At 34.6% G+C, this 27,036-nt stretch overlaps 2 protein-coding genes across 4 annotated transcripts; one reads left to right on the plus strand and one right to left on the minus strand.

The window, feature by feature from the left end:
- Positions 1 to 12,467: 12,467 nt before the first annotated feature.
- LOC126852134 (chromatin assembly factor 1 subunit A-B) lies at positions 12,468 to 27,013 on the minus strand. Of its 2 annotated transcripts, none has more exons than XM_050596622.1 (10): positions 26,869 to 27,013; positions 26,414 to 26,508; positions 25,420 to 26,237; positions 25,247 to 25,332; positions 24,748 to 25,169; positions 24,505 to 24,668; positions 14,287 to 14,435; positions 13,919 to 13,970; positions 13,684 to 13,822; positions 12,468 to 13,577 (listed from the first exon to the last, which is right to left on the minus strand). In XM_050596622.1, the coding sequence occupies exons 2-10, from the start codon at positions 26,487 to 26,489 to the stop codon at positions 12,676 to 12,678; spliced, it is 2,808 nt and encodes a 935-aa protein (XP_050452579.1). In that variant the 5' UTR covers positions 26,490 to 26,508; positions 26,869 to 27,013; the 3' UTR covers positions 12,468 to 12,675. The 2 variants fall into 2 exon arrangements, with proteins under 2 accessions (XP_050452579.1, XP_050452584.1); XM_050596627.1 differs by lacking the exon at positions 26,869 to 27,013 and adding an exon at positions 26,763 to 26,866.
- LOC126852398 (zinc finger protein 713-like) lies at positions 14,501 to 24,283 on the plus strand. 2 transcript variants are annotated; one of them, XM_050597183.1, is made up of 5 exons: positions 14,501 to 15,884; positions 21,995 to 22,250; positions 22,519 to 22,749; positions 23,018 to 23,163; positions 23,542 to 24,283. In XM_050597183.1, the coding sequence occupies exons 2-5, from the start codon at positions 21,995 to 21,997 to the stop codon at positions 23,836 to 23,838; spliced, it is 930 nt and encodes a 309-aa protein (XP_050453140.1). In that variant the 5' UTR covers positions 14,501 to 15,884; the 3' UTR covers positions 23,839 to 24,283. The 2 variants fall into 2 exon arrangements, with proteins under 2 accessions (XP_050453140.1, XP_050453128.1); XM_050597171.1 differs by lacking the exon at positions 14,501 to 15,884 and adding an exon at positions 21,021 to 21,694.
- Positions 27,014 to 27,036: the final 23 nt, after the last annotated feature.

A 27,036-nucleotide genomic window follows, 5' to 3' on the forward strand; every position in this document is an offset into this window, starting at 1 on the left:
AAGAATGATAAATAAAGAAGCAAGCGCAGGCGTTTGTAGCGAACAACGCCTATTAGCAACGGATAGCCAATTTAACGCACGCAAGTCTGGAGCAATATGCTCGTCCCTTTCGAAATCCGAAACAACAAGACGACTGCAAGTTGGATCTATTGAAAGCAGGATCTTTAATTTCGTGCAACACGAAAAATGTAGGACGTAAAATTTCAATCCGACATCGATCTTACATTTCGAACGTAAATGCCTCACGCGTTTTACATTAATTCGACTGATCAGTCAAAAAATTCGTTTCTACTTAAAAAAAAAAATTACATACTAAACGTTTCAATCTTTATTAAATTTATATAACGTAAACTCCAGGATGTTACTCATGTTTGACCTAATTCAAATTTCATCCTGTCGTAAACTCGATTTCCTTTATATGCATGCATAATGACGTGTTAAAAGGCGACTACTCTAGTCTTGAAAAATGGTTATTCTATATTATGATGGAACAGCTCCAAATAGAACATTGGCATCGAAAGAATTCCGCGTTCTCAATCGTGACAGTGACAAGGAAAGCATAGATTTAACTTTTAAGAACTGGAGCAGATGTCAGTGACACATACAATTTTTTCTAAAATTTAAACAGCTCGTACTGCAGTTTTAAGATCGAGTATTAATGTTAAAATGTTTAGATAACGACAAGAAACATAAAATAAGAGATGATAGATTCTTGCTTAATATTATGAAAATATTTATAGTAGATTAAAAATTAATAATATATTAAGTGCAAAAAAATCGTCATTTGACGTTTGCCGACAAACGTCTGCGTACAGTTGGAGTTGTATAATTATCGAAAGACGCAATGGAGAGCAACCACGCCCTTGTCCCCAATCTCGCCCTTATCGACCAATCCGGGCTGTCGCCGGTGTTGCTTTGTAGTGGGGACCATGGGACAACGACATTCTGAATCGAGGACGGAAGTACAGTATGGCGAGAAAATCCCGTACACGTGTCTCCGCTCTTAATTCGGGGGAAGTGCTTAAACGTGGAACGTCAATTCTGATTCGCTGAAAAATCAGGTGACATTCTACGCAACTGTCATCAAATTATTGCGTTAAGAAATGATATTTATCACAAATTGAAATCACAATCAATGAAACAGATGTTTCATCATTTTAATACCATAATTCTTTAATCTAACTTAAAAAAAAATAGAATTTTAATGACATTATTAAATCGGTTGCATCCACACAATTACAAGCTATTACATGATTTAATTAAAATGTTGACACAATTATTTTTGTTCTGTTTCCATTTTCTTATTTATTTTATACATTCGACAGAAGAAAAAAGAGAGAAAAATACTGAGTTTAATAAGAAAAATATACTGAATTATATATACATTATTACACATATATTATTACATGTATACATATATTCTCTCTTTCTTCCTCCTCTTTTTTTTATATCACATATATAAAATATTACTTAAATATTCAACACAAATTTTTTTTCTTTTTTAATAACAAAAGGAATTAATTATTCAAATGCATCAAATGAGATGTGAGTATTAAGATGAAATATTACGGCAAACAAATTTTAATACACTTGTACATTGAATATTTTTATTTTGCGTCAAATATTATATCAATATCAAAATTAAATTAAAGTGTCAAAATTTCTTCACAGAAAGCAACTGTATTCTTTCGTTCATTATATTTCGTATACATAATATTATATATAAAATATCTTATTGTCATGAAGAGATAAAACGAATTTCTCGCTGATATTCAGTATCTTATTCCATATGTATTTCATCTATGTATATACGTATGTAATTTTTATCATTTTTTTTTCTCATCTTATTCCATTCCTCTATTCTCAAACCCGACCTGAAGAAACTTAACAAAATGAGAGCCAGGTTTCCCCACCTACGAAGGGCGGTGACGGCTGCAGGAATCTGTCGCGACTACGGAGGGAAGCGGCGGGTCCCCGTCGACGACCAACGTTTGGTCTCGTTGGCGACACGGCGCCGGAGGGAAAGGAACAATAGCGCTGCCGCATTCGGGGAAGGCTACGAGAACGGGGACTTTGGACGTGCGGGGGAGTGGAGCATCGTCGAGTGACAAACACGGAGAGGAGTTGTCACCGCGCTCTCGACGAATCAGGGACTCGAGCAGACACTAAACGGAGGAAAGAGAGAGGACAGAGAGCAGCGGAGATATATATATATGTATATATGTATATATATAAATAGAAAGAGAGAGAAAGAGAGAAGACGTCAGAGCGCAAGCGCTCGCGACCCGCTGGACACACGGGCGACACATCGATCCACGGTTCCACAACCTCTACCTTCTACCCACCACCCTCCTCGGTCCTGCTGCCACTATATCCTCTTCCCTCTCCCATCTCCTCCTTTACCCCCCGACCGCCCTCCTCACCCTCTCCTTATGCTCCTCCTTCGGGAACCCCTCATGCTTTGTCCCTCCATCCGCCGTCGTCTCCATCCACTCACCCCCCTACATCTACCTCAGTCTCCTTTCCTTGATTAAACCGCGTTCGCTGCCACCGCCGCTGCCGCCTCCGCCTCCGCCTTCGCGTTGTTACTCGTGAAAGTATCAGGCCGCTCGCGAGTGGCGCGAGGGATTTCCGGTTACGTTCCGGAGGATAAAAGAGGGTACGGAGGTTCCACTGACGCAGAGCTAAGGGTTGATACATGGTTTTTCAAGAGTTTTCTTAACAATTTGACGATGAGCAGCGAAATTATTATTGAGAGATTTGATCGATGATTATTAATTATCGCACGTGCAAATTTTTCGTATCACTTCTGATAACTTCTTACAAAAAATAACATTTATAAAATTATCAATTAGAAAAGAGAATTGATGAAAGGAGCTGAAAATTAAAAAAATTATAATTCTTAATTTTAACATAATATATGAATTTAATTTAAGATATTTTTTTCGTATCAATTATGTTACAAAGGATTATAAAACTTAATGAAATACGAGATCAACATATTTGCATATTGAAAAAAATATTTCTCTTTTTAAAACATCTTTAATCTTTCAAATATTACATCCGCATTTTTAATATTAATCTAAGAGAAAACTGCTAATGCTTCTGCTGTATCTTTACGATTGAAAAGACAAGTTTTAAAATATATTAACAGAGACATAATGAGTTTCGACAGATTTAATCCGTAACCGAGGAAAAAATCGATCATGCAAATTGCCCGGACCCTCGAGAATATCGATCCCGATTTCTCTCTTCACAGGATGAAAACCAAGAGAATCATCCAAATACACTCGGCGCAATGTCCGTCGTACCTAGGATATCGATTCCCTCTCGCACCTTAGGAGCGTCGTGCCCGGGGGCGGAAGGGGTAGGTGGATACTGGCCGACAGGCTTACTCGCGTCTCACGGACGACAAGAGGGTGATATATTACCACGAACTACCCACTGGGACTGCCACCACTAGCACTACTACCACCCTCCTCCCCCTGTTTCTCCTCTCTCTTTTCTCTCTGTCGTGCTCTTCTCTCGTCTTCTTTCCCACCACCCACTGCCCCTTTTCCTTCCGAGCTCGGTGGCGGCTCTTCAAACTACCCTCTCCTCCCTTCTTTCCTCCTGTCTCTCCTCCCTTATTCCCGTGCCCATCCTGCGAGCTTTATTCGAAGGAAGATCCATCTCCATAATGGCCCCCACGCCCATAGACTTCTCACACGCTCTATCCGCATTGTATGTATGCCGTCCTGGATTCTCGATTCTTGCCCACATGACTGATCACGCATATGTGTATGTATTATATACATATATATTAAATTTTTAATAAATTATAATATGAATGTTCAGATAAAATTAAGAAGTGAAGTGATTGCAAGGAACGATTTGCGTTCTACTTTTTTAATCAAGCATTAAACATATATATGAGGTTTTATAGATATAATCGGTATAAACTTAATAATACAAAGTCATTTAGATCGTATATGTGGTCATAAAGTGCAATAATTATCACATTGTGTAAATAATATTTATTAATAATATTTATTTCCAAATAATATTTTTTTGTAGATGATATAGGGTTTAGAGAAAATGTTTTAAATATACATATTTTAAATAAATATAAATCACCATCAATAGATTAATATTAATATATATTAATTGTAACGTTACTTTTGTAGCTAAGAATTAAAAGAATATATAATAAATAATATGTAAAAAAAAAAAAAAAACACTTCTTATGCAAATGACATTGATTGCTTTAATCGTTATATATTAATAATATATTAAACGCGCTTTCAATAAACTAAGTGATTTTGAAGAAAACTCTCAGAACACCTTATATAAAGACGCGTGTATATGACTAAAATGTATGAAATAAGTTTGTATGTGAATGAGTAGTCTCGACAAAATTGAGACATAAATCACGCGATAAAAAAGTCGATGACAAGTGGACACGTAAATAAACATCTTGTTTCACACTTTTGGAGATACAACACGATTGAAAAAAAAAGTATCGATACATTTTGTTTTAGTTTTTATCGAGTTTCGACAAGCCGAGCGCGGTGCTCGCCCGAGCGTGCCTTTTAAGGAATTAGAGATAAGATAACACGAAAAAGGATGCAGTGAGTGTGTGAGAAGGATGCGAGAAGAAAATCCGGAACGCCAACAAGACGCGACATGATTCGCGAGACGACGAAATCCGAGTTTTTTATTGGATCGAGGATCGAAACGGATATGATTATTGGCTGTCGATCGCGAGTCCGCGCGGATTATTTATTTAGGTCAGTAATTTCCGGATGCCACTGATATACACTGTGAGACGAGTCACATGGATTATAATGAACCTCTCAAGCAGCAATTTTTTATCGTACTATTAGAAATGAATGATTATGATTATTGGCTATTTCATCAATGACATACGGATTATTTAATTTAAATAATACGAGACGCTATCAAAATAAATCGCGAGATATGTATTCATGAACCAACAAATTTCCCAATTTCCGATTTCTTAAATATGCACTTGATATTTCATATTTCTTTGATTAATATTCATTAAATCTAAAATCTAATGTATGTGTCATGTTGCATGTGTAAAAGAAAGCGCCTTCATTTTTTGTACTGTTAAAATTTAATTTAATTTTCAACATTAAATTAATTTATAATTAGATATCAAATTCTGCCTATAAAAAAATCTATATATCCATGTATATGCGCGATGGAAAGATGTCTCAAAGGAACCGATCGACTGACAGAATTTTTTGGCGCATTACTCGAAAGATGTAATCGACTTCAGGGGCCGATGACGCGTGATCCCTTAGTGGCGTGCAAAATCGGGGACTGACAAGAGATCGGAGGAGCGAGAGAGGCGAGAGGGTAGTTGGGAGTTGGAACTGTTGGGAGGCTTCCTCGCTCTCCGTTCGACACATCCTTCCTAGAGCGGAGCGGATGAGCCCTTTTCCCGAACGCCTCTCACGGAGTAGATATCTACATTTGGGATTTCACGCGAGCATCTCGGAAACCCGGGAGCAGATAGGGAGAGAGAAAGAGAAAGAGGGAGAGAGAGAGAGAGCCGGCTCACCGGGAGTTCTCACGCTATACGTTGCATTCTGCCCACCTCTTATAATTCTTTCTTTGCCCTCCTACTCGTATCTCGGTATACTCGCTCGACAGCGTCACGAACCTTTCGGGGGCGAAGCTCTCATTATGCGTGTCCAATCCACTCCATGCTCGCGAACGGCACGAAGGCTTTGGAGATCGCGAGCGTTTTCCCTTACCGGAGATCCGAGTGTGCACCCATATGTACGTACGCAAATTCCTGAGCGAAGGATCTCATATACCTTTCCGAAACTTGAATATTTCGCATATGTACCAGCAAATATTAAAAAAAAAAAAAAAATTAATATTAACAGAACATTAAAATAAGATTACAAGGTAAAATCACATGCGCATTAAATATCTTTATTACTAATGTGTATTATATTAAGTATATTGAGTATAATTATACTAGCAATAAGTGAAAGATGCATAATTATCTTTGTTTTTTCCACCCTCCTTTGAATTTGATAATTCATCGGAGAAAATGGAGATTCAAAAAATCGCCATATATAAATATAATTCTCGTGAAAAGGAATTCAATCATTTTATTTGTCGCTACGATTTTTACGCGACCGCAATTATTTTCTGTCCGAAAAACTGCATTCCATCGGATGGGCGGCCGACCGGCAAGGATTTAAATTCTCTCGCCGAAGGATAAAAAATTATGAAAATCCGCGAGCGCGCCGAGACGTATACACCTGCCGCCCGGGTTCACAGGAGTTTTCCGCGACGTGGATCGGCGGGGCAAGCGGCGACGGCGGCGGTGGCGGACAGATTAAGCTTAGGAGGGAGATTTATGGGCGAACGTGTAACGAGCAACTTTTTCATGGGATGCGCACGCCGGGGTTAGCCTCCGGGGGTGGGATTAGCATAAGATCCAGCAGCTGCAGACCGCGCGCACGAGGACCCCTCGTCCGCTTCTACAGGTCGCTCTCCCCCAAGAGTTTTATTCCGCGAAAAAAGGAAGACTCATCGCACATACTTCCACAACCGCTGCCGTTGCCTCCGACTCGGCACGCACTCGGAATTCACGTTGGAAGGAAGTTCTTCTCGTGACGCTAGAAATGCATCGTAATCATTTTATCGATTTATTTATTGGCCACACAATTTCGTATTAAGACACTCGGCGCTAAATCCGTTGGTCTCCTATTCAAAGAGAGAATCTATCAAGTTATAGAATTAATCATAATAAAATACCAGAGATAACAATAATTTCTCTTTCTCTCTCTCTCTCTCTCTCTCTCTCTCTCTATCGTTGACAAGGAGTTTTGCTGCAACTTATGCAAAATGAATGGCGATAGATAGGCATTTAACTGTACGTGCCGGTCGAAAGGTATATCTCGAATGCGCCGCGTTTCGGCCTTAACATAATTGCCAGTAAAGGCTCAGCGTAATACGTCGATTATAACGCCGTATGCCATGGCTCTCTACGCCACGGCTACTGACACCGGGCATCAATCGCGCGTATCCCTGAATATTCAATTAAGTACCCCACCTTGTCCCCCTCCCTCCCTGACCGCTCTGTCTTCCTTCATTTTTCTCTCCTCCTTCGGCTTGCACCTTCCTCGTCTCTTTATTCCGCGATTCATTCTCCGACTCGCATTGATTCGCGACTCAATTCGATCATCGATTGCGGCGCAATTCGCTATTTAATCAATATCCGCTCGCAGAAATGATCAGCAATATTTCTCAAAAATTCGCAAAACTTGTATTGTCAAATGACAGTTGTAGAATAAATTATTGTCTTTGTTAAGCAAAAGAAATATAGATAATCGATAGATCCAGGAGTCTCGCAGACTACGTATTAGACTAAAATTACAATTTTGTGTGTGTGAAACATTCTTTCAAAACATATTTCTATTATAAAGAAAAAAAAATATATATATATTTTATTCCAAATTTATTCTTATTCATAATTTATTTTTATTTATTCTGTTCATATAAGTATGAATGTGTACTAATCAAAATTGCGACAATGATGGAAGAGATTATCTCTTGCTTCCGCAGAGCAAACCATCAAAAGTAACAGAGAACGATCTTTGAAAGAAAGCTTCAATTATTGTTTCCGTGTGCTAACGGGCACGTTATTTCTCGTGACGGCAGCAATCGCGCACGACTGTCGCTGAAGATCTGGACTGACAGAGAGGGCCGCCACGGCCGTACGGGCCACCTTGGACCTCCTAAGGTCGGATATTAATGAGAGGATATAGAAGCAGCCACCTCACACCACTCCGGATCTCGGCAGCAGACTCACGGATCGTCTCTGATGGAGAGAGGTTACCGAGAGAGATCTCCTCCTCCTCCTCCTCCCCCCCCCTTCCTCCCACCTCCAACTCATGAGATGAGGGCCGAAGAGGAGCACCGGCACAGAGGAGGAGAAGGTAGAGGTAGGGAGGACCAGGGAGGGTCTCCACCCTACGACGAGATCGTGGAGGGAGGACATCGTCGGGTTACGAGAAGATGAGAGAAAGAGAAAGAGGGATAAGCGAGGGAGGTAAAAGGTACGAAAGACGAGAGAAGGACAGAGGGAGCAGCAGGAGACGCGGAATGAGAGACAGAGGAAAGGTAAAGAGAGGAGAGAGTCAGGAAAGAGAGACGGCAAAGAGATGGGGGAGGAGGAGGAGGAGGTAGAGGACGAGGACGACCAAGAGAAAACGAAGGACGGGTGGCTCGAAGAGAGAGAGAGAGAGAAAGAGAGGAGAGGAAACGAACAAAAAGCGAGCGAGAGAGAAGGAAAGACAGAGATGAAGAAAGGGACGGAGAGACACAGAGAGAGAGAGAGAGAGAGAGAGAGAGAGAGAGAGAGAGAAGATGAGATCTGGACCCACGTAGGAGACGTTCAATACTGTAGCAACGACGCGCCGAGGCAGCGCCATTGGCTACCATTTTCTCTATACCTTCTAGGCATACACCTTGTACTCTATTCCGGTCTATTCCACTTTATTCCCGCTTCCATGCTCTCTGCTTCTGTGCTTCCCATCTCCTTCCCCTTCTTATCCCCTTCTTATCCCCTTCTCGCTGCGCTCTCGCGCCATCCGCGAGATCGCATACCGGGAGCGGAAAGCACGAGAAATAAAAGTCTTTTTTTCGCCTTTCCACCAAAATCGCGAGAGTCCAAAGATGAACTAAAATGTTCTTTTCTCTAGAAATATAACGAGAGGCAATTTGAAACAAATAAAAGATTCGTATGTATGTACGTTGTTTTTGTTTTTATCAATGTATGCACTATAAACTGTAGATAATCGAGTATACAAAAATCATGAATTTAATGGATTATTTTGACGGCTTTTATTCATGTTTAAACTCAGTATAGCTAATCTTGTCAAATATAAATAGTACTATCAAATTCAAATGATAATACCATGATACCATGGTTCTTTTAATTTTCTACGCGTTTGTCGTTATATATTGTTACTATTACATTTAATATTATTTATTTATAGTTATCGATTTTTTTCTATTCCTGTCATTATTATGCAATAGAATTTATTGCACATTTTGGATAATCCATCGCGTTACTCTCCCTCTCTTTCCCGCACAATGTAATTCAATATATTATGGATTTGACGATACGAAATGTGTATGATCGTTCAAGACTTTCCATATAAATAAAGTAAAATGTTAGAGAATATTCTTCATGTTGGTAAAATATTTTTTATGTTAGTAAAGAAAAAAGGAGAAAGAGCATAGTGCTGTTATTAAACATACAAATATTCGTAAAAAGGAGAAGAAAAATATAAAAGATTCAAATGTGCTATCCCATATATCCGATGGTGCCACCGGATAGAGAGCGCTTTTTCATCTCTTTCTATTTCTTTTTTCTTTTTCTCTCTTACGCGACTGACGGATATTTTTTCCACTTTGTCAAATAATTAACGGACGTTACTCTCGTGCGAGAGAACAATGTGCGCACCGCACTTTTGTTGCATCGCTGCAGCTACGTTGATATATACCGCGGGAAATGAAAATAGTTGTGTAATTTTAATTAACCCGATGAGATGACCATGCACTCTCGTACGCCGGGACTCGCGTATACGGTGGACAGTAATTTGTTATATATACAGTAGGTAAATATACCTGTACCTTGCCAAACAATGCTTTTTTTTGTAGTAGCCTTCTTGAATAATTTAATAATAAATATAATAATAATATATTTGTTATATTTCAAAGTCAAGAGATAAAATGTTTTCTACTGTTTTCTTTCAGAATCATCTATTGTCTACCATATTCAATTACAGCTCATTTGCATTTATATACATATATATTTTTTCTTTTACATACATGTTGGATTTCCATTTCTTTTCTTTACCGTTTCTGTATTATATTATGAATCATGTTTATGTCTCTAATAATCGGGAGTTAATTGTCTTGACGATATTTATACATATACGGAGTCATTCAGATAATCTCCTGTCACAAAGCAATCAGGCAAATTAGTGTAATTCGCATATAAAACTCGGTCTCTTTCTCAAGCAGTATGCAGTCCCGGTGGTTCTCGCAGGTTCCCTCGGAAGTTTTCTGCGAGTCTTAACGGCACGGATCTCGTAACGTGACTCGATAATTGCCGCAATCTCGGCGAAGCGCCCTTTCGTTATTCCGGCCATATGCCGCGGACCGGTACACCCGGGAGGTACGAAGATCCGAACTACCGACTGTAAAACTTCCTTTCCCGAACGGCGAAATTACTTTTTCTTCTCGGAGTTCTTGCCGCGAGCGGAATCGCAAACCTGCCCTCGAGATGCTTCCGAAACGGATCTGTCCGCAATCGAAAATGTGCGGTGGCGTCTGTCTGATTCCGCAATGGAAGTTCATTTCGCGAAAAAAGATACTCCAATAAAGTATTAACCACGATTGCATATTTTTATCCGAATCTTACTGTCCCTCTGTCTTTCTTTTTCTCCCTCTCTTACGGCAATATTTTTTTTTTTTTTGTTTATAAAACGAATTCTTCCGGATACGAGGACCAAATTAGCGGAAATTCCATTAATTTGCCTGATAAATCCTGCTTTTGCAACAGTAAAAAAAGGAAATGGTCTTCCTTGTCAAAATATAAAATATAATATTTTATTCATAGCAAATATAATTCGCGCACGCAACAGAGAAAAATATCTCTTATAATCTAATAATCTTTTAAAAAATAAGATTGTGTATGTGTATGGCATGCGTCAAAAAATAAATGTACATATACTACTTCTGTTTCATTTCCTGTCAATTCAATGTACAAGGATATAATGTTCTGATGTAGTATCATTTTAGTATAGATCGAGAATGTTATTCTAAAGTGAATCTTATTCTATTATCAGTCAGAAAATCTTCACAATCACGTGTCACTTATTGCATTATAGTTTTCAACCAAACAAATTCAGTTGTTAAAAATTCAATAGTAAACTCGACTCTAAATTCCTCGCAGGATGCAATCAAGCGTGATTTATTAAGAAAAATAATGTTGCGAGACAAATAATTTTAAATATCATTGAAGAAGCGTTGTTTAATAAGTTTATAACAAAAATTTCCTTAATAATCAATACCTTTCACTTATTCATTGATATTTATTTGTGACCGCTCTTACTTAATCTGGATTTGATTAATAATAAGAAAAGTTTGTTAATAGGAGAAAGATTCTCTTGACTGACAAGTTCAACATATGGATGTTTTTTTTTTTATATTGCACATGTGAAAATAGAAATAATATATCGATTAATATCACGCGCACTTATATTTCTGCGATAATTATCTAATCGATTTATCTTAGATGAAGATTTGCGTAATATTTTAATATTTATGCTGGCAATAGTTGTGGCAAATGATATTAATGTGAATCACGCGTGGTGGCCAATAAAGCTGTAAAATTTGCTCAATGGCAATGATTCATACAAAACAAATTACGATGCGTAAACTTTACATTTTAAAGCTATAATTCGCATGTTAATATTTCTATAATTCGCATTAGTAAATATTTGTATAGTAGCTATACGATATTAATCATAATTAGATAATTAAAGTACATAATTTAGCGTAGTATTATTTTAGAAGAGTGCAAAGATTATTAAACCTTAAACAAACAGAAATCGCTTTAGAATAGTAATATATATATATATATATATATATATATATATATATATATATATATATATATATATAATATGTATATATATAATATATAATATATTGCAATTTCTAAGTAGAAAGGAGTATAGGTTTATCTTTTTTTTGACTGTATTTTGTGTATTTTTCTATTACAATCTTCTTCCTTTATAACATAACGCATCTAATTATAAAAACGAATTTTATATCACATTGAGTGAAGGCACTTTTACATGGGCAAATAATGTTTGAATCCACATGATTATCTGGCAGTTATCTCGCGCGAATTAATATAATTTATTATTTCTAAGAAGAAAATGAACTCTACCACATGAAACCTAAAAAGAAACAAGTAGTAAAATTATATCTTACTCTCTTAATATCAATTACTAAAGCTCGTAAATATAATGACAACTTTCTTACAAACGATTTCTTCATAATTGATGATCGTTCTTGAAGAAACTAAATTTTATTAGTAAAAAGTATTTCATATAAGTATTAGATAAAAGTCATATAGATAAAATCTTTTATAAGATATCTAAAGCGTATCTAAAATATAACATCGTAATTCCAAATGCAAGTTTTTATATCAAAAACACATATCATTTTGCATATATAATAATCACGTGATGTTCGAATTATGAGATATAACATAATATTAAAAATATAATTCATTAAAGCTTTATACATGTAAAGTATTAAGTATTATATATCATATATCGACGATCGATTAAATAAATGATTTTTTTTCCAAGTAGAATGATAAATGGAATATGCTTACAGAAACGACGCTTTCCCTCTTCTATTTTTTTCACACTACTTTTAACCGAGAAAATTCATCGCTCATACTTGACATACTAAATATTTTTATTTGTGACTATTTTTCTAATTATTTATCATCTTTATTATTTACACTTTATTTTCTGAATCGACTGTCCATTTTCTATATGTCAATCAGCGATGATGATCACGATTAATATGTGCGCTTCAAGTCTCTTCCTGATTTTAGGATTTATCATTCTTTTGATCCACCTTTTTCATATCAATACTTTCTACAAATAAAACATCATCTGAATCGGCAATCATTTTTTCGCTACTCGACGCTTCCTCCTCTTTCCTTTTATTGAGACCGATGAATTTAGCTAACATATTCTCTCGAGATTTTTCTGGAAATTGTTCCCCTCTGCCGACAGAGAGAAGAGTCGCTCGTTTAGGTGGTCTTTGGGAGTCTAGGGGAGGTAATTTCGACGGGACAGAAATCTGGTCAGGTTTCGCTGTTAATTGTTTTTTCGTCTCCTCCTGTACAGATTTCGTCAATTGTTTTTTCATTTCTTCTTGCGTGATTTTTTTAGTAAATTGAGTAATGAGTGGTATGTGTTTCTTTTCTTGCTCCTTCTCTTTCTCCTCTTTTTCAGCTTTGTCGATTGAAATATCTTGCGTGTCACTCTTTCGACTCGGCGTCAAGATATATGTCCAACTATTCGGCAATGACAACCTCTCATCGGGAAGATACTGCTTCCGAATGTCTTCAGAGATGTACCAACAGGATTTAAGATGCATCGGTCCTTCTTCAGGACACGCTATCCTATTAGCAACTTCATTGATTTTTGATAACACGCTAACTTTCGAGAGCTGACTTCCGCCATTTTTACTCCAAAATGTTATGAATTCTTTCATAAGAAAGCGTCTGCCGTGTGTGTTTCCGTGCAGCAATCGGATTAGATCGGGCAAAGCTTCGTCGGGAAACTTGGTTTTCTTTGGACCTCTCACAGATTGCTGAGTCGGCGTTTTGCACTCCGGTCCAGCTAATATGTCCTCCTCAGATGATATCGATGGCAATACTACTATCGGTGTATTGCTAATCCAAGCTTGCCGTGCTGTTAAAAACTCTTTGACTTTCGTGGAAACTAAAACAAGTTTAAATTTATAATTAAAAATAATTATAGCAATAAATAGATTATAAATAATATATTTAAATAAAATAATATATATATTTATAAAAAGTATTGTCACCAGATTCCGGGAATGAATTGTCGGACCCTTGCCAGATGCATCCGATTATTTTCGGCTTAAGTTTGTACGTCTTTGTATTTCTTTCGGCTTCAAATTGTTCCCCCAATATCTTTAATTTCATCTTCTGTGTTTGCGGCGTCTGGAACAAAAGCAAATGTTTTATATTGATCTTGTATTTCAAAGTAAAACTTTTATATATGAGAATAGCGTTTTATCATTATTACAATATACTTACCATATCTTCCACTTCTTCCTCATCAGCTTGCGCTTCTTCTTCAGACAAATATCTAAATTACAAAACAATTTATTTTTAATTTTTATATAAATATCCGTAGATATTCGAAGAAAAATACGAATTCAAGAAATTATTTTTGTAATTTTAAGATTGCATTCAAAATTTATAAAACTACAATGACCATTTCTATAATCTTTTTATAGATAAAATTCAATAAACAACAAATATTTGCGGTTTATTATTTCACATTCTGCTATTTCGGTTGTTTAAAAAATTAATTATGACAAAAAAATAGTAACATTTTTGAAATATATTTTATTTAATTAATAATCTCGATATCATTTTTTTTTGTTTACTCGTGAGCTTACCCGTGGGGCACCATAAACTCATTGTCGACGTCATATTCGTTATCTTCTGGATTTTCTTCGTCCTTCTCATCGTCAGATCCTTTGAGAGATTCGCCAGGCTCTTCTTCTTCCCATTCGTCATCGGAATCGATTTCGTAATCAAACAAGTTCTGAAAAACAATATATATATATATATATATATATATATATATATATATATATATATATATCGTAAAATGTACGGATTCTTTTCAATTTATTTTTTATTTATATTTATATTTAATTTATATTCAAATCTGAAATTATCTCCAATTCTTGCAAATGTAAAACTTTCTATTTTATATTTTCAATTTATTTTTTCATACAAACAATCATCTCTTTCCCAATTATATATACTACAAATTGCTCTAGATTTTAATAAATAATAATCGAAAGATTAGCAAATCACATGTTTCTAAAGGAATACTTTTCGTAGATATTTCGTTTAAAGAAGTTTTCGTGTTTTCTTTTTTTTTTTTTTTTCTTAATTCAGTGTGTCCGTCAATAATCTCGTTCTATCGTAGTTTTTACACGTTGTCGTCGACTGGTTTATTTTAGTTTCAACCACCACAGAATCTCGCCATGAATAAGCAGGACGTCGATATCAAAGGAACTTCCTTGACGAGCGATATCTCGGCTTTGCAACCATCTCTAACGTGGTCCACTCGTATTCTCGATTATCTTAGTCACGGAGTAACCATAGTCAGTTGCTATCAAAATGTAAATTCAAGTTTTTCGAACTTCTTCCTTTCTTGGTGCTTCTGGTGAAGTGTTAATAAACGCGTTCCATTATTTTTATGCAGCTATCGGACACAAAGAATCGAATACTGATGCAAATCATGATGCGTAAGGCCGTTCTTCTTCCGAAGTAACAATTTTCAAAAAGTGTAATGTGTCATTAAGAAGCATAAAGTTTCTTTAAAAATAAAAAAAATATGTATTTTCGCACTCTAAACGAGAGTATGTAATATATTCGGCGTGTCTCGTTATCCCTTCCAATTTGGTAGCTTGTTAAAAGTAGCTATTATTCTCTGGATTCGTGACGACATTCTCGAGTAGCTTGTCATTGTCGAGTAGCTATTTTTATATTTTTATATTTTTGCATATTTACAATACGCGCGATATATTTCGAATTGTAAGACGAGATGAATCGAACATATCGGCGATGACTTATAGTGACAGTAGTAGTCGTGATCCACGTCCAACAAAGTACGATAAATCCAAGCATATAATTGAAATCAATTAATTCGAAACACTAATAAAACGCATCGCGGAAGTGTACTCTCTCCCTCTCCGCCGAAAAGTCGATAAATTCTCTCTCCCTCTTCTCTCTTTGCGCCGCGGCGTGAGATATTCTTTGTTCGATAAATCAACGTCGATTTCATCCCTACGCGAGCATCAATTACAAGATTCTTCTTGAGACATTAATTTATTATCGGGAAGAAACGTAATCTCACGGGCGATTGATACACTCGTCGCTAACACGAATAACACAAAAACAATCGCTGACTCTTCACTAATAAAGAAAAAAAGGAGGAGAAAAAGTGCGCGTTCAAGCAGCTTTTGGCAGCAATACGAAGGTACGTATGACGTCTCGTGAAGCATGTAATTTATTATCAAAGGATGCAAGGCGTCCCAGATCTCAACTGTACTTTCTTTCAACTACGGATTGTTGAATCATTTTTCCTATGTAAAAATATATCGCGACAGAATTAATAATTCTTCAAATTACAAGTTACTGAAAAAACAAGATAGATGTTACTTTAATAAAATTTTAAATGAGACAAGTATATGGGAAAATATCTAACATTAAAAATTAAAAACTGTGAAAAAAACATCATATTAAATTTTAATCGTAAAAATAAAACGCAGTTGTATATAACTCTGAAGATCTGCAGCTTTGCAGCAAAGTTAAGCGAGTAAATTATAAAAATATGTAAAAAATTTTTTATAAAAATAATCAGAATAATTGTATGAGAATAGATGAATGTTTATGTATATTGATTTGCAAAGGCTTCCAAATCCATAGACTTTATATAGCCATTATTTTCGCTGTAAGAACAGTAAATGAATTTCGTCGTTACATTTCAAGATAACTTTATAATTATTTTCATCATTAGAATTAATTCAATGTCACAACTACCCTGATTAAAAAAGTGTGAAAAATCCAAAACACAGATATCCTACATCACATCAAAGGCATATTCCGCTCGTATGCACGCACAAAACCGAAAGCATGCAACACACTCGAGAAGAAAAGCGCAGTTATCGGCCTGGGGGCGAAATGAATGCGTTTAACGTTGCGTCGATGCATGCCGCGAAGCGTCGTACATTATTTACAGCGTGTTGTCGCCCGGCGGGCCATCTGTAATGGCTGTTTTATGCTCCATTAAGATTACGACCGGTGCTCCTCGAACGGTGTACATCCTATAGATTAGGATGCTCGGCAATCGAACTGATTTATTTCCCGGATATTCGGCTAGACCTGCACTTTGTTACCGAGTTAGCGTGACGACGCGCTCTCTCTCTCTCTCTCTCTCTGCATGGAAATTGGAGACCGCTGCTCCTCGTGAACTGTCATCACCGTAAAACCGTGATTAGCCCCATAATTTCGCTGTGATATTCCGATGTGCATCCACTCAAACGCTTATAAAATTGTGGTTCGACATGAGTACAATAAAAAATATGTTTCAAGAGAAAAAGTATTTTAAGAAGTAATCAATATATTTGTTCACTGAATCCTTTAAAAGTATGAGAATACTATAAAGTTATTTCTGAATCCATTTGAGTGAACCATTGAAAAATATCTCGACTTAAACTGTTGGATAATAATAAATTATATTTTTTTATTGAAATTGAGGATCCACTATCTTAATAAGAATAATTAAACTAATTAATTTTTCACACGATATCATTCGCTCGTTTTACGCTATACATAGTGACGTAGAATTTAAAATGCGTCTCTCTCGTAGTGAGATAAAACATGCTTTTATCTCCGAACATAAATTTCGCGTGAAACGGACTATCATCAATTTGTGGCTGATACTTTAATTAAAATATACGTTAAAATATTATGCCATTTTGAAACATATGCATTTATTCCATCTAGGATCTAAGATAGATATGCAATTTTTTCTGAGATCACGCGTAAATTTTTATATATAAAAATAAAATCTATACTAAACTATATTCGAATCTATAATAAAATCTAAAAACAAATTTATAATTAAGCTTGACAAAAAAATGCCTGATTAAAATAATTTTCGATCATTAATACAAAAGAAAAAAATTATACTAGATAAAGTAAACACAGATAGAGATCTAAAAGAGTATAGCTATTTCGAGTTTCATCCAATTTTCAAAGAGAATCACAAATAGAACTGCCTGACAAGACCTTGTAAACGCGATACAACCAGCAATCAATGAAAATTGATATCCGATATATGGCATACTGAAAGAGTTAAAGCTACGCACGTGAGTTAGCTACCACGAAAAAGTGGTATTCGCGGTATATTACGTAGCATATATACGTCAATGTGTGAGAGTAAAACGTCAATGAGAGATATCGCTCCTTCGACACAATAAAATCCGAAATCAATCCGATAGCCGCGCGTGCCAGTGGATTAGATGTCGATATATATAACTGCGGATCTCTTCAGAATATATCTCTTCCTTCACTTTTGATTAATATTTTTAGCTAATCGTCTTTTTTTATGTTCAATTATGTATCTCTTACATACTCATGCAAAAAATTATATTATATATTTATATTATATATTATATTATAAAACATAATTATATTATAAAATTATATTATATATTATATTTTATCTTTCTTTCATTATATATGTTTTTAATAATTAATCAAGATGGTTAACAAGTTTCTAAGAAAATTCTGCAGATATTCTTTGTCTTTTGCAAAATTACTTCAAAATTATACGTAACATAATAATGTTCAAAACAGTATAGAAATTTCTTTTTTAGAGAATATAATAATTTTCCTTTTACTCCTCTTTATTCTCGAAACACGCAAGTGCAACACATTCGAGCACTCGCGAAGATATATCGGATCGCTCGCGCGTCCGCCAGATAATAAAATAAATCCGCCAGATAAACGAGCCACCGATGGATCACTGTGTCGCCGCTGTAAGCCGTGGTCTGTTTTTCATAACGCATCGATATACCACGATAACTATACCTTTTAGCGCCGCTTCCCAATCTAAAGCCAAACAGACTCCGAATTCTCATGAAAATAAAAGCAACGCAGGCTATCATAAGTTTGTATAGAAGCTTAATTGCTTCATTTTCCGAATATAATTTATAAATTTTGAGATGTCCGCTGTAAATTTTTTTTCTTTCTCTTTCTCTCACGCAATATTCAATATTGTCAGGTATAACATGAATATTTTTATATTTCTTTCTATAATAGTTTAATTAGCTTATAAAAGAAAAGCATAATTATGTATGCGCCAAGACTAGATTTGTAAAAAAAATATCAACGTTGCTCGACATAATCCCGAAATTGAGATGATAAGATACATCGGCGCGTTTTTCCTCTTCAATAAGAAGATGCCGTAATATGAAAATGTTTAATTTCTAAGATCGTCCGCATTATATTTAATTTATTTCAAGCATGGTGTTTTATACCTCATTTCATCTCGAATTTAGAATTAAATATCATTTTCAAAACACCTGCAAAGATCCGATCTATATATATATACACTTCTCCGCGTTTCTTATGAAACAATCAACGACCTCAATGAAAATTATATCCTGGATTGATGAAGTCTTCGAAAAATTTTATATCCCGGATATCGATATCAATCTCACCTATGTGTTATTTTCTGTTATTTTCTGTCCACATTTTCTGTGATCAGGGATGAAGCTCGAATCTTATATGAATGACAGACAACATATATATGCAACATTGTATCTAAGGTCAACCTCGCACCGATAAACGAGCGATCGAACTCCTGGCAATGGCAATGGATGAGACACCTTTATCGGTTCCCGTGTCGCGCTCTAGGTCAAAGCCATCGCGAAACAACGCATTGCATACAAAATCATTGACACATCACTCGTTCGAACCGCGTTCTTTGCTCTTTCTTCTTCTTGGCGTTAATGTAATTCGAAAAAAATTTCCATTCCGTTTCGAGTCAGCGGCTTGCGGACTGATACTACTGAGATATTCTCGTAAACAGAAAATAACCGACGTAAATTTCAGACTTTCATCGCCGTTACGTATTAGAGTGCTCAATGGTTTCTGGATCCAATTAAATTTTCACATAAAAACGAAACAAATATCTAATCAATATAAGATTTATCCTAATTTACAAGAAAAATATTCTATTGGATTTTTTTGCAATGATGTGAGAAAATTCTGAAACTTTCAAAATTATAATTTTTTCATTACAATAACAAATGCTGACAAGTGCGAGGTATTTTTTAAATATTCAAATCTTCAAATTTTTAATTTTCGAGAAAATATACATATGTAAAAATAAAAATGTACATAAAAGACAATGTGTAAAATGTTTTAAAAATTAATCAAATTTTTAAGCTAATATTTATCATCTAAACATGAAGTTATTCAATTGTAAAAAATTTTTTTAACGTAGATCCAGAATATTTCGAGATATTCTTCCACGCATATACGATCGATCAAAGTGGATCCAGCAGCTCCTCGGATCGAAATCACGAATCGAAATTGACAATATATTTGGCAGCCGAGCCACATGCACGACAGCGCGACGATATCCTCGGAACATCCCCGAAGACTAGAAGAGAATGGTCTCTCTCTTTCAACAACCCGTGCGGCGATTTGTCCGACGAAATCGGCGATAGCTGGCGTGCGAGCGTCGCGATTAATTCGCATCCCGGGAGACCGTAAATAAACGGGCTAATTGTTCGATCAGTAGGGATGGGATCAAGTTCAATATGTGTCGATCACAAATTCAAATCAATTTCGATATTATTCTAATTTATTTCGCGGAGTTCGTGTATCACTCGCACATAAAAAAAAAAACCTATTACTTTATTCTTCGTAAAAAGCATTATTTTTGGAGCCTAAAATAGATGCAAAATTTGAAATTAATATATTATATTATAAATATATTAAAATATAAATATACTAAAAGAAATTAAATCGGAATAATATTTCAATGAGAGGCATTATGATTTCGGTGAAATGCAAACAGTGAACTGATTATCACTATATGATTGTCTAATGTAAAATTATAAAGAGTTCTCGAAACTGCTCAGATTTCTATCCAGGTCATTTATGAGATGAACAGATTTTTTCTACAGTCCGTCCCTTTTGGGAAAAAGGACTTTGTCTTTGAGTAAACTTTCCCCTTTTCAAACCGCACTTTTGTTCTTCCTTATTTTGGCATTCAATTTCAGAAAACTTTTCAAAAGTGATCGATGATATTTCGTGTCGTCAAAACATCGTCTGAACAAAATTTGACCGTTATTGAGAATTTCACGATTACTGCGAAATACTTAATCCCATCTCTACCGATTATGCGAACCGGGAAAGATATACCGACGACAAGTCGCCGTTGACGCCGATGGCGGTGATGGCGTTCTCTCTCGGTGTTCTGGAACTAGTCGTGGTCGCACGCGTGCGATCGACTCCCTAGGGATCGCCGCGGTGACGGCACCGGGTGGCACAGGCTAGCATCCTTATCTCGGGGGAGCCGTGCGCCACAATCTCTGTCTCTATCGTCATACGCTCTTGTCGACGTCTTCTCATCTGGAGGATTCGACCACCAGTTGCAGTCTCGGCACGACCCTCGACTAGTCGCGACGCGCGGATCGTTCCCGATCGTGTGTCATCTTTCGTGACACTGTCATTCCGCGAGATTTCGAGAGTAATTTCGCACTCGCCAGAGCAAAATCGGTTTATGTATATCAGTAGTTTAGAAATTTTGAAAAATCTCTCTTTCAATTACTTCAATTAATTAAAAAAAGAAATATGAATGAGAAATATGCCATCAAATTTTTGTATAACACTTAGGATACTTTATAACATGAACACTTTTTTCTCATTATCGAGAAACAACTTGAAAGTCGTATAACATTGTGATTAATTAATACAAGCGAATCTCTTAGCCGGACGTTAAATATTATCGCAAACAATTAATAAAGTTTACTTTGTTAATTTCATGCGAATCGTAATGCAGTGATTAATAAACAGAGAATCGTGTCATGATATCGGGCAACACGTCAAAGTTGATCTTCAGAGCAATCATGCAAACTTTGGATTAAATTCTTATTTTGAAAATTATCGTCGCACGTAGTCGTCTTTGCATAAGAAATACATATAAAACCGACTTGGTATTTATTCGATAAATTTTTTAATATGATTGAGGAAGCTACAACGTTCGATGTGAGTATGAAACATAATACATATTGTAATGCAATATTTAATTATATATCTCTACAATTCTCGACAGTATCACGTTTCATCATGCACCTATTCTTGCATTACATCGCGTCACATAAAAAATTGTAGCCTGCATAATTTCCGCGCAATTAAGAATGAAAAATTGAGAAAATTAAAAAATTAGAAAATTAAAAAATAGAAAAACGTTAAAAACATTATTTACGAAATTATCGCATTGAAGTGAAAATGTAATATCGGCTGTATCAAAAAAAAAAAAACATTTGATTACATTTATTTGTATAGATGACGGATGAACTACTTTTCTCCGCTCTGGGATTGACGATGGACACCAGCGTCGAAAGACAGCTATTCTCGCCGATCAAGACAAATATATCTAGCGATTCCGAAATATCGTGTACTCTTCTTAGTAACGATTTTGATACACATGATAGTGACCAGTTAAACGCTACAAATCCAAAAGATTGTTATACTGACTTAACTTGTTCTTTGCAATCATCTTGGAATGACTGGTCAATTACCAATACACCTACATCATCAGGTATGTACTTTTTCTCTTTCATTTATATATAAATATTTAATAACATATATAGATATATACATAATAAATATAGTAATGATGATTCGGCAATATATTATTTCATAAAAGAATATACTTAGATCTTCATATTTTCCTTCAAAAGCAAAATTTAGATTTTAAATAGTAATAGAGAGAAAGAGAAAGAAAGAGAGAGAGAGAGAGAGAGAGAGTTGCAAAATTTATAATTATAAAATATAGAACTTTTAAAATATGTATCAAATAATTGCAGGTTGTTTAAGCGAATTGAGCGAGTTGGACTCTGAGCTAGACTGGTGTCTAGAAAAAAGCTGGGATTTTGGTCTTCCAGAAAGAACACCATTGTGTACTGCAGGATGCGAAGGCTTTCTGCATTTACCGCCTTTATCAAATTCACAACAGATGCCAAAATATGAAGAACCATTGTTAATGCTCGGAATTGATTTACGAGCATTGGAGAACGAATTTGGAATAAATACGATAGGTACGCTATTATTAGAAAAATATTACTTCTCATTACAATTATTCTGAAAGATTCTAAAAGATTGATGTTACTGAAAATATGGGAAGATTTTTTAAAATTATCCAATATACAAAAAAAGTTATACTATATTATATTATAATATTCTTAAATAATATTGCACATATCCTAAGAATAATCAATTACTATATTTGTAAACAATATTACATATCCTAAATATGTTATTATTTCAATAATCATATATAAAGATCAATTTATCTTCCAATTGCAGATTATAATAATAATCAGTTAGACGAAGATCCTCTAATTCCATCAGCAGCTACTGCTGCATTAGCGACGCATGATTATACTAATCGTAGTTTAACAAATGCAGCCGAAGATAGATGCTTTCCATGTACCTATCAAGGCTGTGTAAAAGTAAGTCTTTTTTATATGACACTGATTTTTTCTTGACATCTCACACCAAGTCAATTCCAACATGATTAGAATATTTTTTAAAAAAAGAGCACAATTGTGGTTCAACTAAAATTGTTTATGATTCATAATTATGAGTTTTATCTCAGAAGAGATTAATTCTCAAAATATGTATTCTTTAGAAAATTATGATTTAGTCAAAAGCGCGCAATTGTGGTTTAATTAAAATTCTTTACGGTCCACAATTGCAATTTTTACTTAAGAAAAGATTAACTCGTTGAAAAATGAAAATTGTCTTATTACTACGAGTATTTTGAGCGCGAGTATCCTATATGATAATATTTAAAATATTTTTGTAACATTTTTAGTACATTTTTTTAGGTTTATGCCAAAGCTTCTCACTTGAAAGCTCATTTACGACGGCACACTGGCGAGAAACCATTCGCATGCACCTGGACCGGTTGCGGATGGCGTTTTAGTCGATCGGACGAACTGGCGAGGCATCGACGATCGCATTCTGGCGTTAAACCGTATCCGTGCGAAATGTGCTCCAAGAGGTTCGCGCGCAGCGATCATTTGGCCAAACATCGTAAAGTGCACCGAAAAAACGCCTATCCCTTGTTCCATGGTGCTAGGGGATTACGCGGCGACAAGATAAACGTTTTACCGACGGATTAATCTAAGATTTCGCGTTTCCTAGATTTTTTACTAATCAATAAAGCTAGCTAAAGCTTATTGTCGACGAGATATGTTTTATGCTATAACATATAGCTTCTATACATGTAAATCAACAAGTACTTAAAATATTTCTATAAAAATAGTTAATGTAGAAATAACTTGCCAAATAAATGATTTTTAATATTTTCGGCGGCTATAATATTACTTAGATTTTCAATATATTTTTTACAATCTTAAAAAAATAAAAAATATTTAGTTTATTTAGAATCTTTCTGATGAAAGCATAAAATAAAATAAAAAGTTATAATTAAATTCAAAGAGAAATTAATATTATTCAATTCAATTTAATATTAATCCAATCAGTCCTAGCGACAGTTAAATTTATTAGATAAGAAACTTTTATCGACGATGTATATAAAAAAATAATAAATTCTATGAAAATGCATTTGTGCAGGTTTCATTTACTTTTATAAATCTTATCTATTTTTTATTAAAAGCAACATAGATCAATGCAATTTAATTGTTAAAATCGGCTACTTGTATGGATTTATTTTTTTAATATATTAATGAGTCAATAATTAATGTATTAAAATACTTGCGCCCAAATGTTTTTAAAATATTTCATAAGAAAAATGATTTTACACTAATTAACATTAATTTTCTTACCTTCTCTTTTGCAAACGGCCGCCGAGGATTTAGAATGTTACTTCGTTTCCGCCATGTGCCCCAATATGGAGGACGGCGATTTTCGCTAAACTGCAACAATTTCGGCCGATGTTTTTCCAAGTTACGCGTATCACTTATTATGTTGGAGCTGCCATCGTCTTCATCTGCACAATCAATTATAAATAAAACAATAATAATTAAAACATTTAACAGATAAAAAATTTATGCATAAACAATTTTTACCTAATAAAACGATATCATCATCCTTTGTTTCGAGCGGCCATGTTTTAGAAGAAGTATGAGGTGTAATTCTTCCTTTTTTAATATCTTCGAGATAGAGTTCAGACTTTTGCACGTCTAAATTGCGCTTTCTATCTAATAATGATTTTTCTTCCTTAGTCAACATTCTTCGACAAATCGGCGCGATTCTCATATCAGCCTTTATTTCGAAAGGCATAAAATTTTTTACTTGAATAACACTCTCTTCCTCTGATTTAACTTCTTGTTTTTTAGGAACAAAAAAACTGGCAAAATTTGAAGCTGCCTTTTGCTTTTTGCGTTGAGCTTCTAACTTTTCTTCTTCTTTCTTTCTTTTTTCTTCTTCCTTTGCTTCTTCTCGTTTCCTCCGTTCTTCTTCTTTTGCTTCCTTTTCTTTTTGTTTTTGTCTAGGAATAATTTATACTTTTAATAAAATTTTAATAACAATATTATAAAATTATAAGATACAATTAAATATTCTTACTCAATTTCCATTTGTTTCTTAAGCTCTTTTAATTCTCTTTCTTTTTTCTTTTGTTCTTTCTCTTCCTCCCGTTTCTTGTCTTTTTCCTAAAAAATATAAAATAAAATAAATTATATATTAATATATCATATTTATATATCATATTCACATATTCATACATCATACACATATACCTTTTTTAATCTTAATTTCTCTTCTCTTTTTCTTGCAATTTCTTGCCTTTTTTCTAGTTGTTTTGGTGTTAACTTAATTTTCTTTGCAATTTTGTCGGTTTTTGGAGTAACAGGAGTTGCAGGTTTGTTGATTATTTCTTCATTTTCTCCTTCATTCAATGTTGATTTGTCCAATTCACTTAAATCTTCATTATCCGAAGATAAAATAGTAATATCACAGTCTGATTTCTGGCAGAAAGAATGATCTGAGTCTTTACTGACAATTTTAGTATCCTTTAATTGTTTGTTTTCTTGAGATAAATTTTGTAATGTAGATTCAGTTGTCTGTGTGCCTAAGCTTTCATTCAAACAGATTTCGTTTTCTTCTTCGGATGCAAAGGTATTTTGATTTTGTTTATCTTTCAATTCATGTAAACAGTCACTTTCAGTCTCCTTGTCTATCTTTTTAAGAAACTTAGTTAAAGCACCAGATTTTTGTTGAGATCTATCTAATTTCTTATTTTTTCCTAGTAAAGTCCTTTTAGATGTAGTGTCACTTTTCATTTTTTTTCCATCTTGCTGATCACTTTGCTCCAAGTTTTTCTTCTCTTCGTCTAGTGTTAGTATTTCAATCTCATCACTACTATTAAGTTTTTCTTCTCCTATATTTTCTCTTTCACAAATATTTGGGACAGAATTTTCCTTTACTGTAAGTTTTATCAGTTTAGAATTCTTAGATTCTACCGATGGTGATATTATTTTTCTCTTCTTTTTATTAGACATAGTGTTTGTACTATTTGGTGATTTAGAGGCACTTGATATTTGAAATGGCAATTGTGCTGAAAGAATAAGCAATTGTGTATAATTATGTATAACTTTCTATGAATATTATATTATATAAAGAAACAGAAACCTAGAAGATCTACATTTCTATATATAATAAAATTTTGGTTTTTGTCTCTTCATGATATCAAGTAAACTTTTTGGTTTCTGATTTTAAATATAGTATAGAAACCTTGTTTCATTTTTTTTTTCTTTGCAGGCGTAACTGCTTCTACTGCACAATCATCGTCCTCCAACGAAATATCCATATCTTTTATTTCTTTGAACCTGAGATAAAATATATCATATTCATATATCCGAAATTCTTTTTTTAATACAAATGTTGAGATATGGAAATAATTACAACACACATTCTCGCAAAATGACAATTAAGTTGTGACATTATCTCGCTACTTTCAAAAAATTACAATATATTTATATTTAAAGTATTTTTCAAAAGTTATTACGAATAAACAAAGATGTAAATGTCAATCTCTTTATCATAACCTAAATGAAAGAAATAAATTGTTTTATTTACGTACGTGGGACAAACCCAAACAATTTATCCGGTTGTATAGACAATGTGTTATTACACAAACGAAATAAATATATTATAAAGGAACGTTGATTAAAAAATTATTAACTTACACAATAATTGAACGAAACTGCAACTACACATCGCTAATATCACACAATCGTAATGAAATCCGCGGGAAAACGCGTGGCGCAGAGGACGCAGGGTCCAGTAGACCAAATATGGCAAAACCAGAGAAGTTTAATGATAAGAGTGGCTATATCGACCTGTTTTTGCCCCAT

This window comes from Cataglyphis hispanica, chromosome 1 (genome assembly GCF_021464435.1).
Source record: "Cataglyphis hispanica isolate Lineage 1 chromosome 1, ULB_Chis1_1.0, whole genome shotgun sequence".
Classification (NCBI taxonomy): domain Eukaryota; kingdom Metazoa; phylum Arthropoda; class Insecta; order Hymenoptera; family Formicidae; genus Cataglyphis; species Cataglyphis hispanica.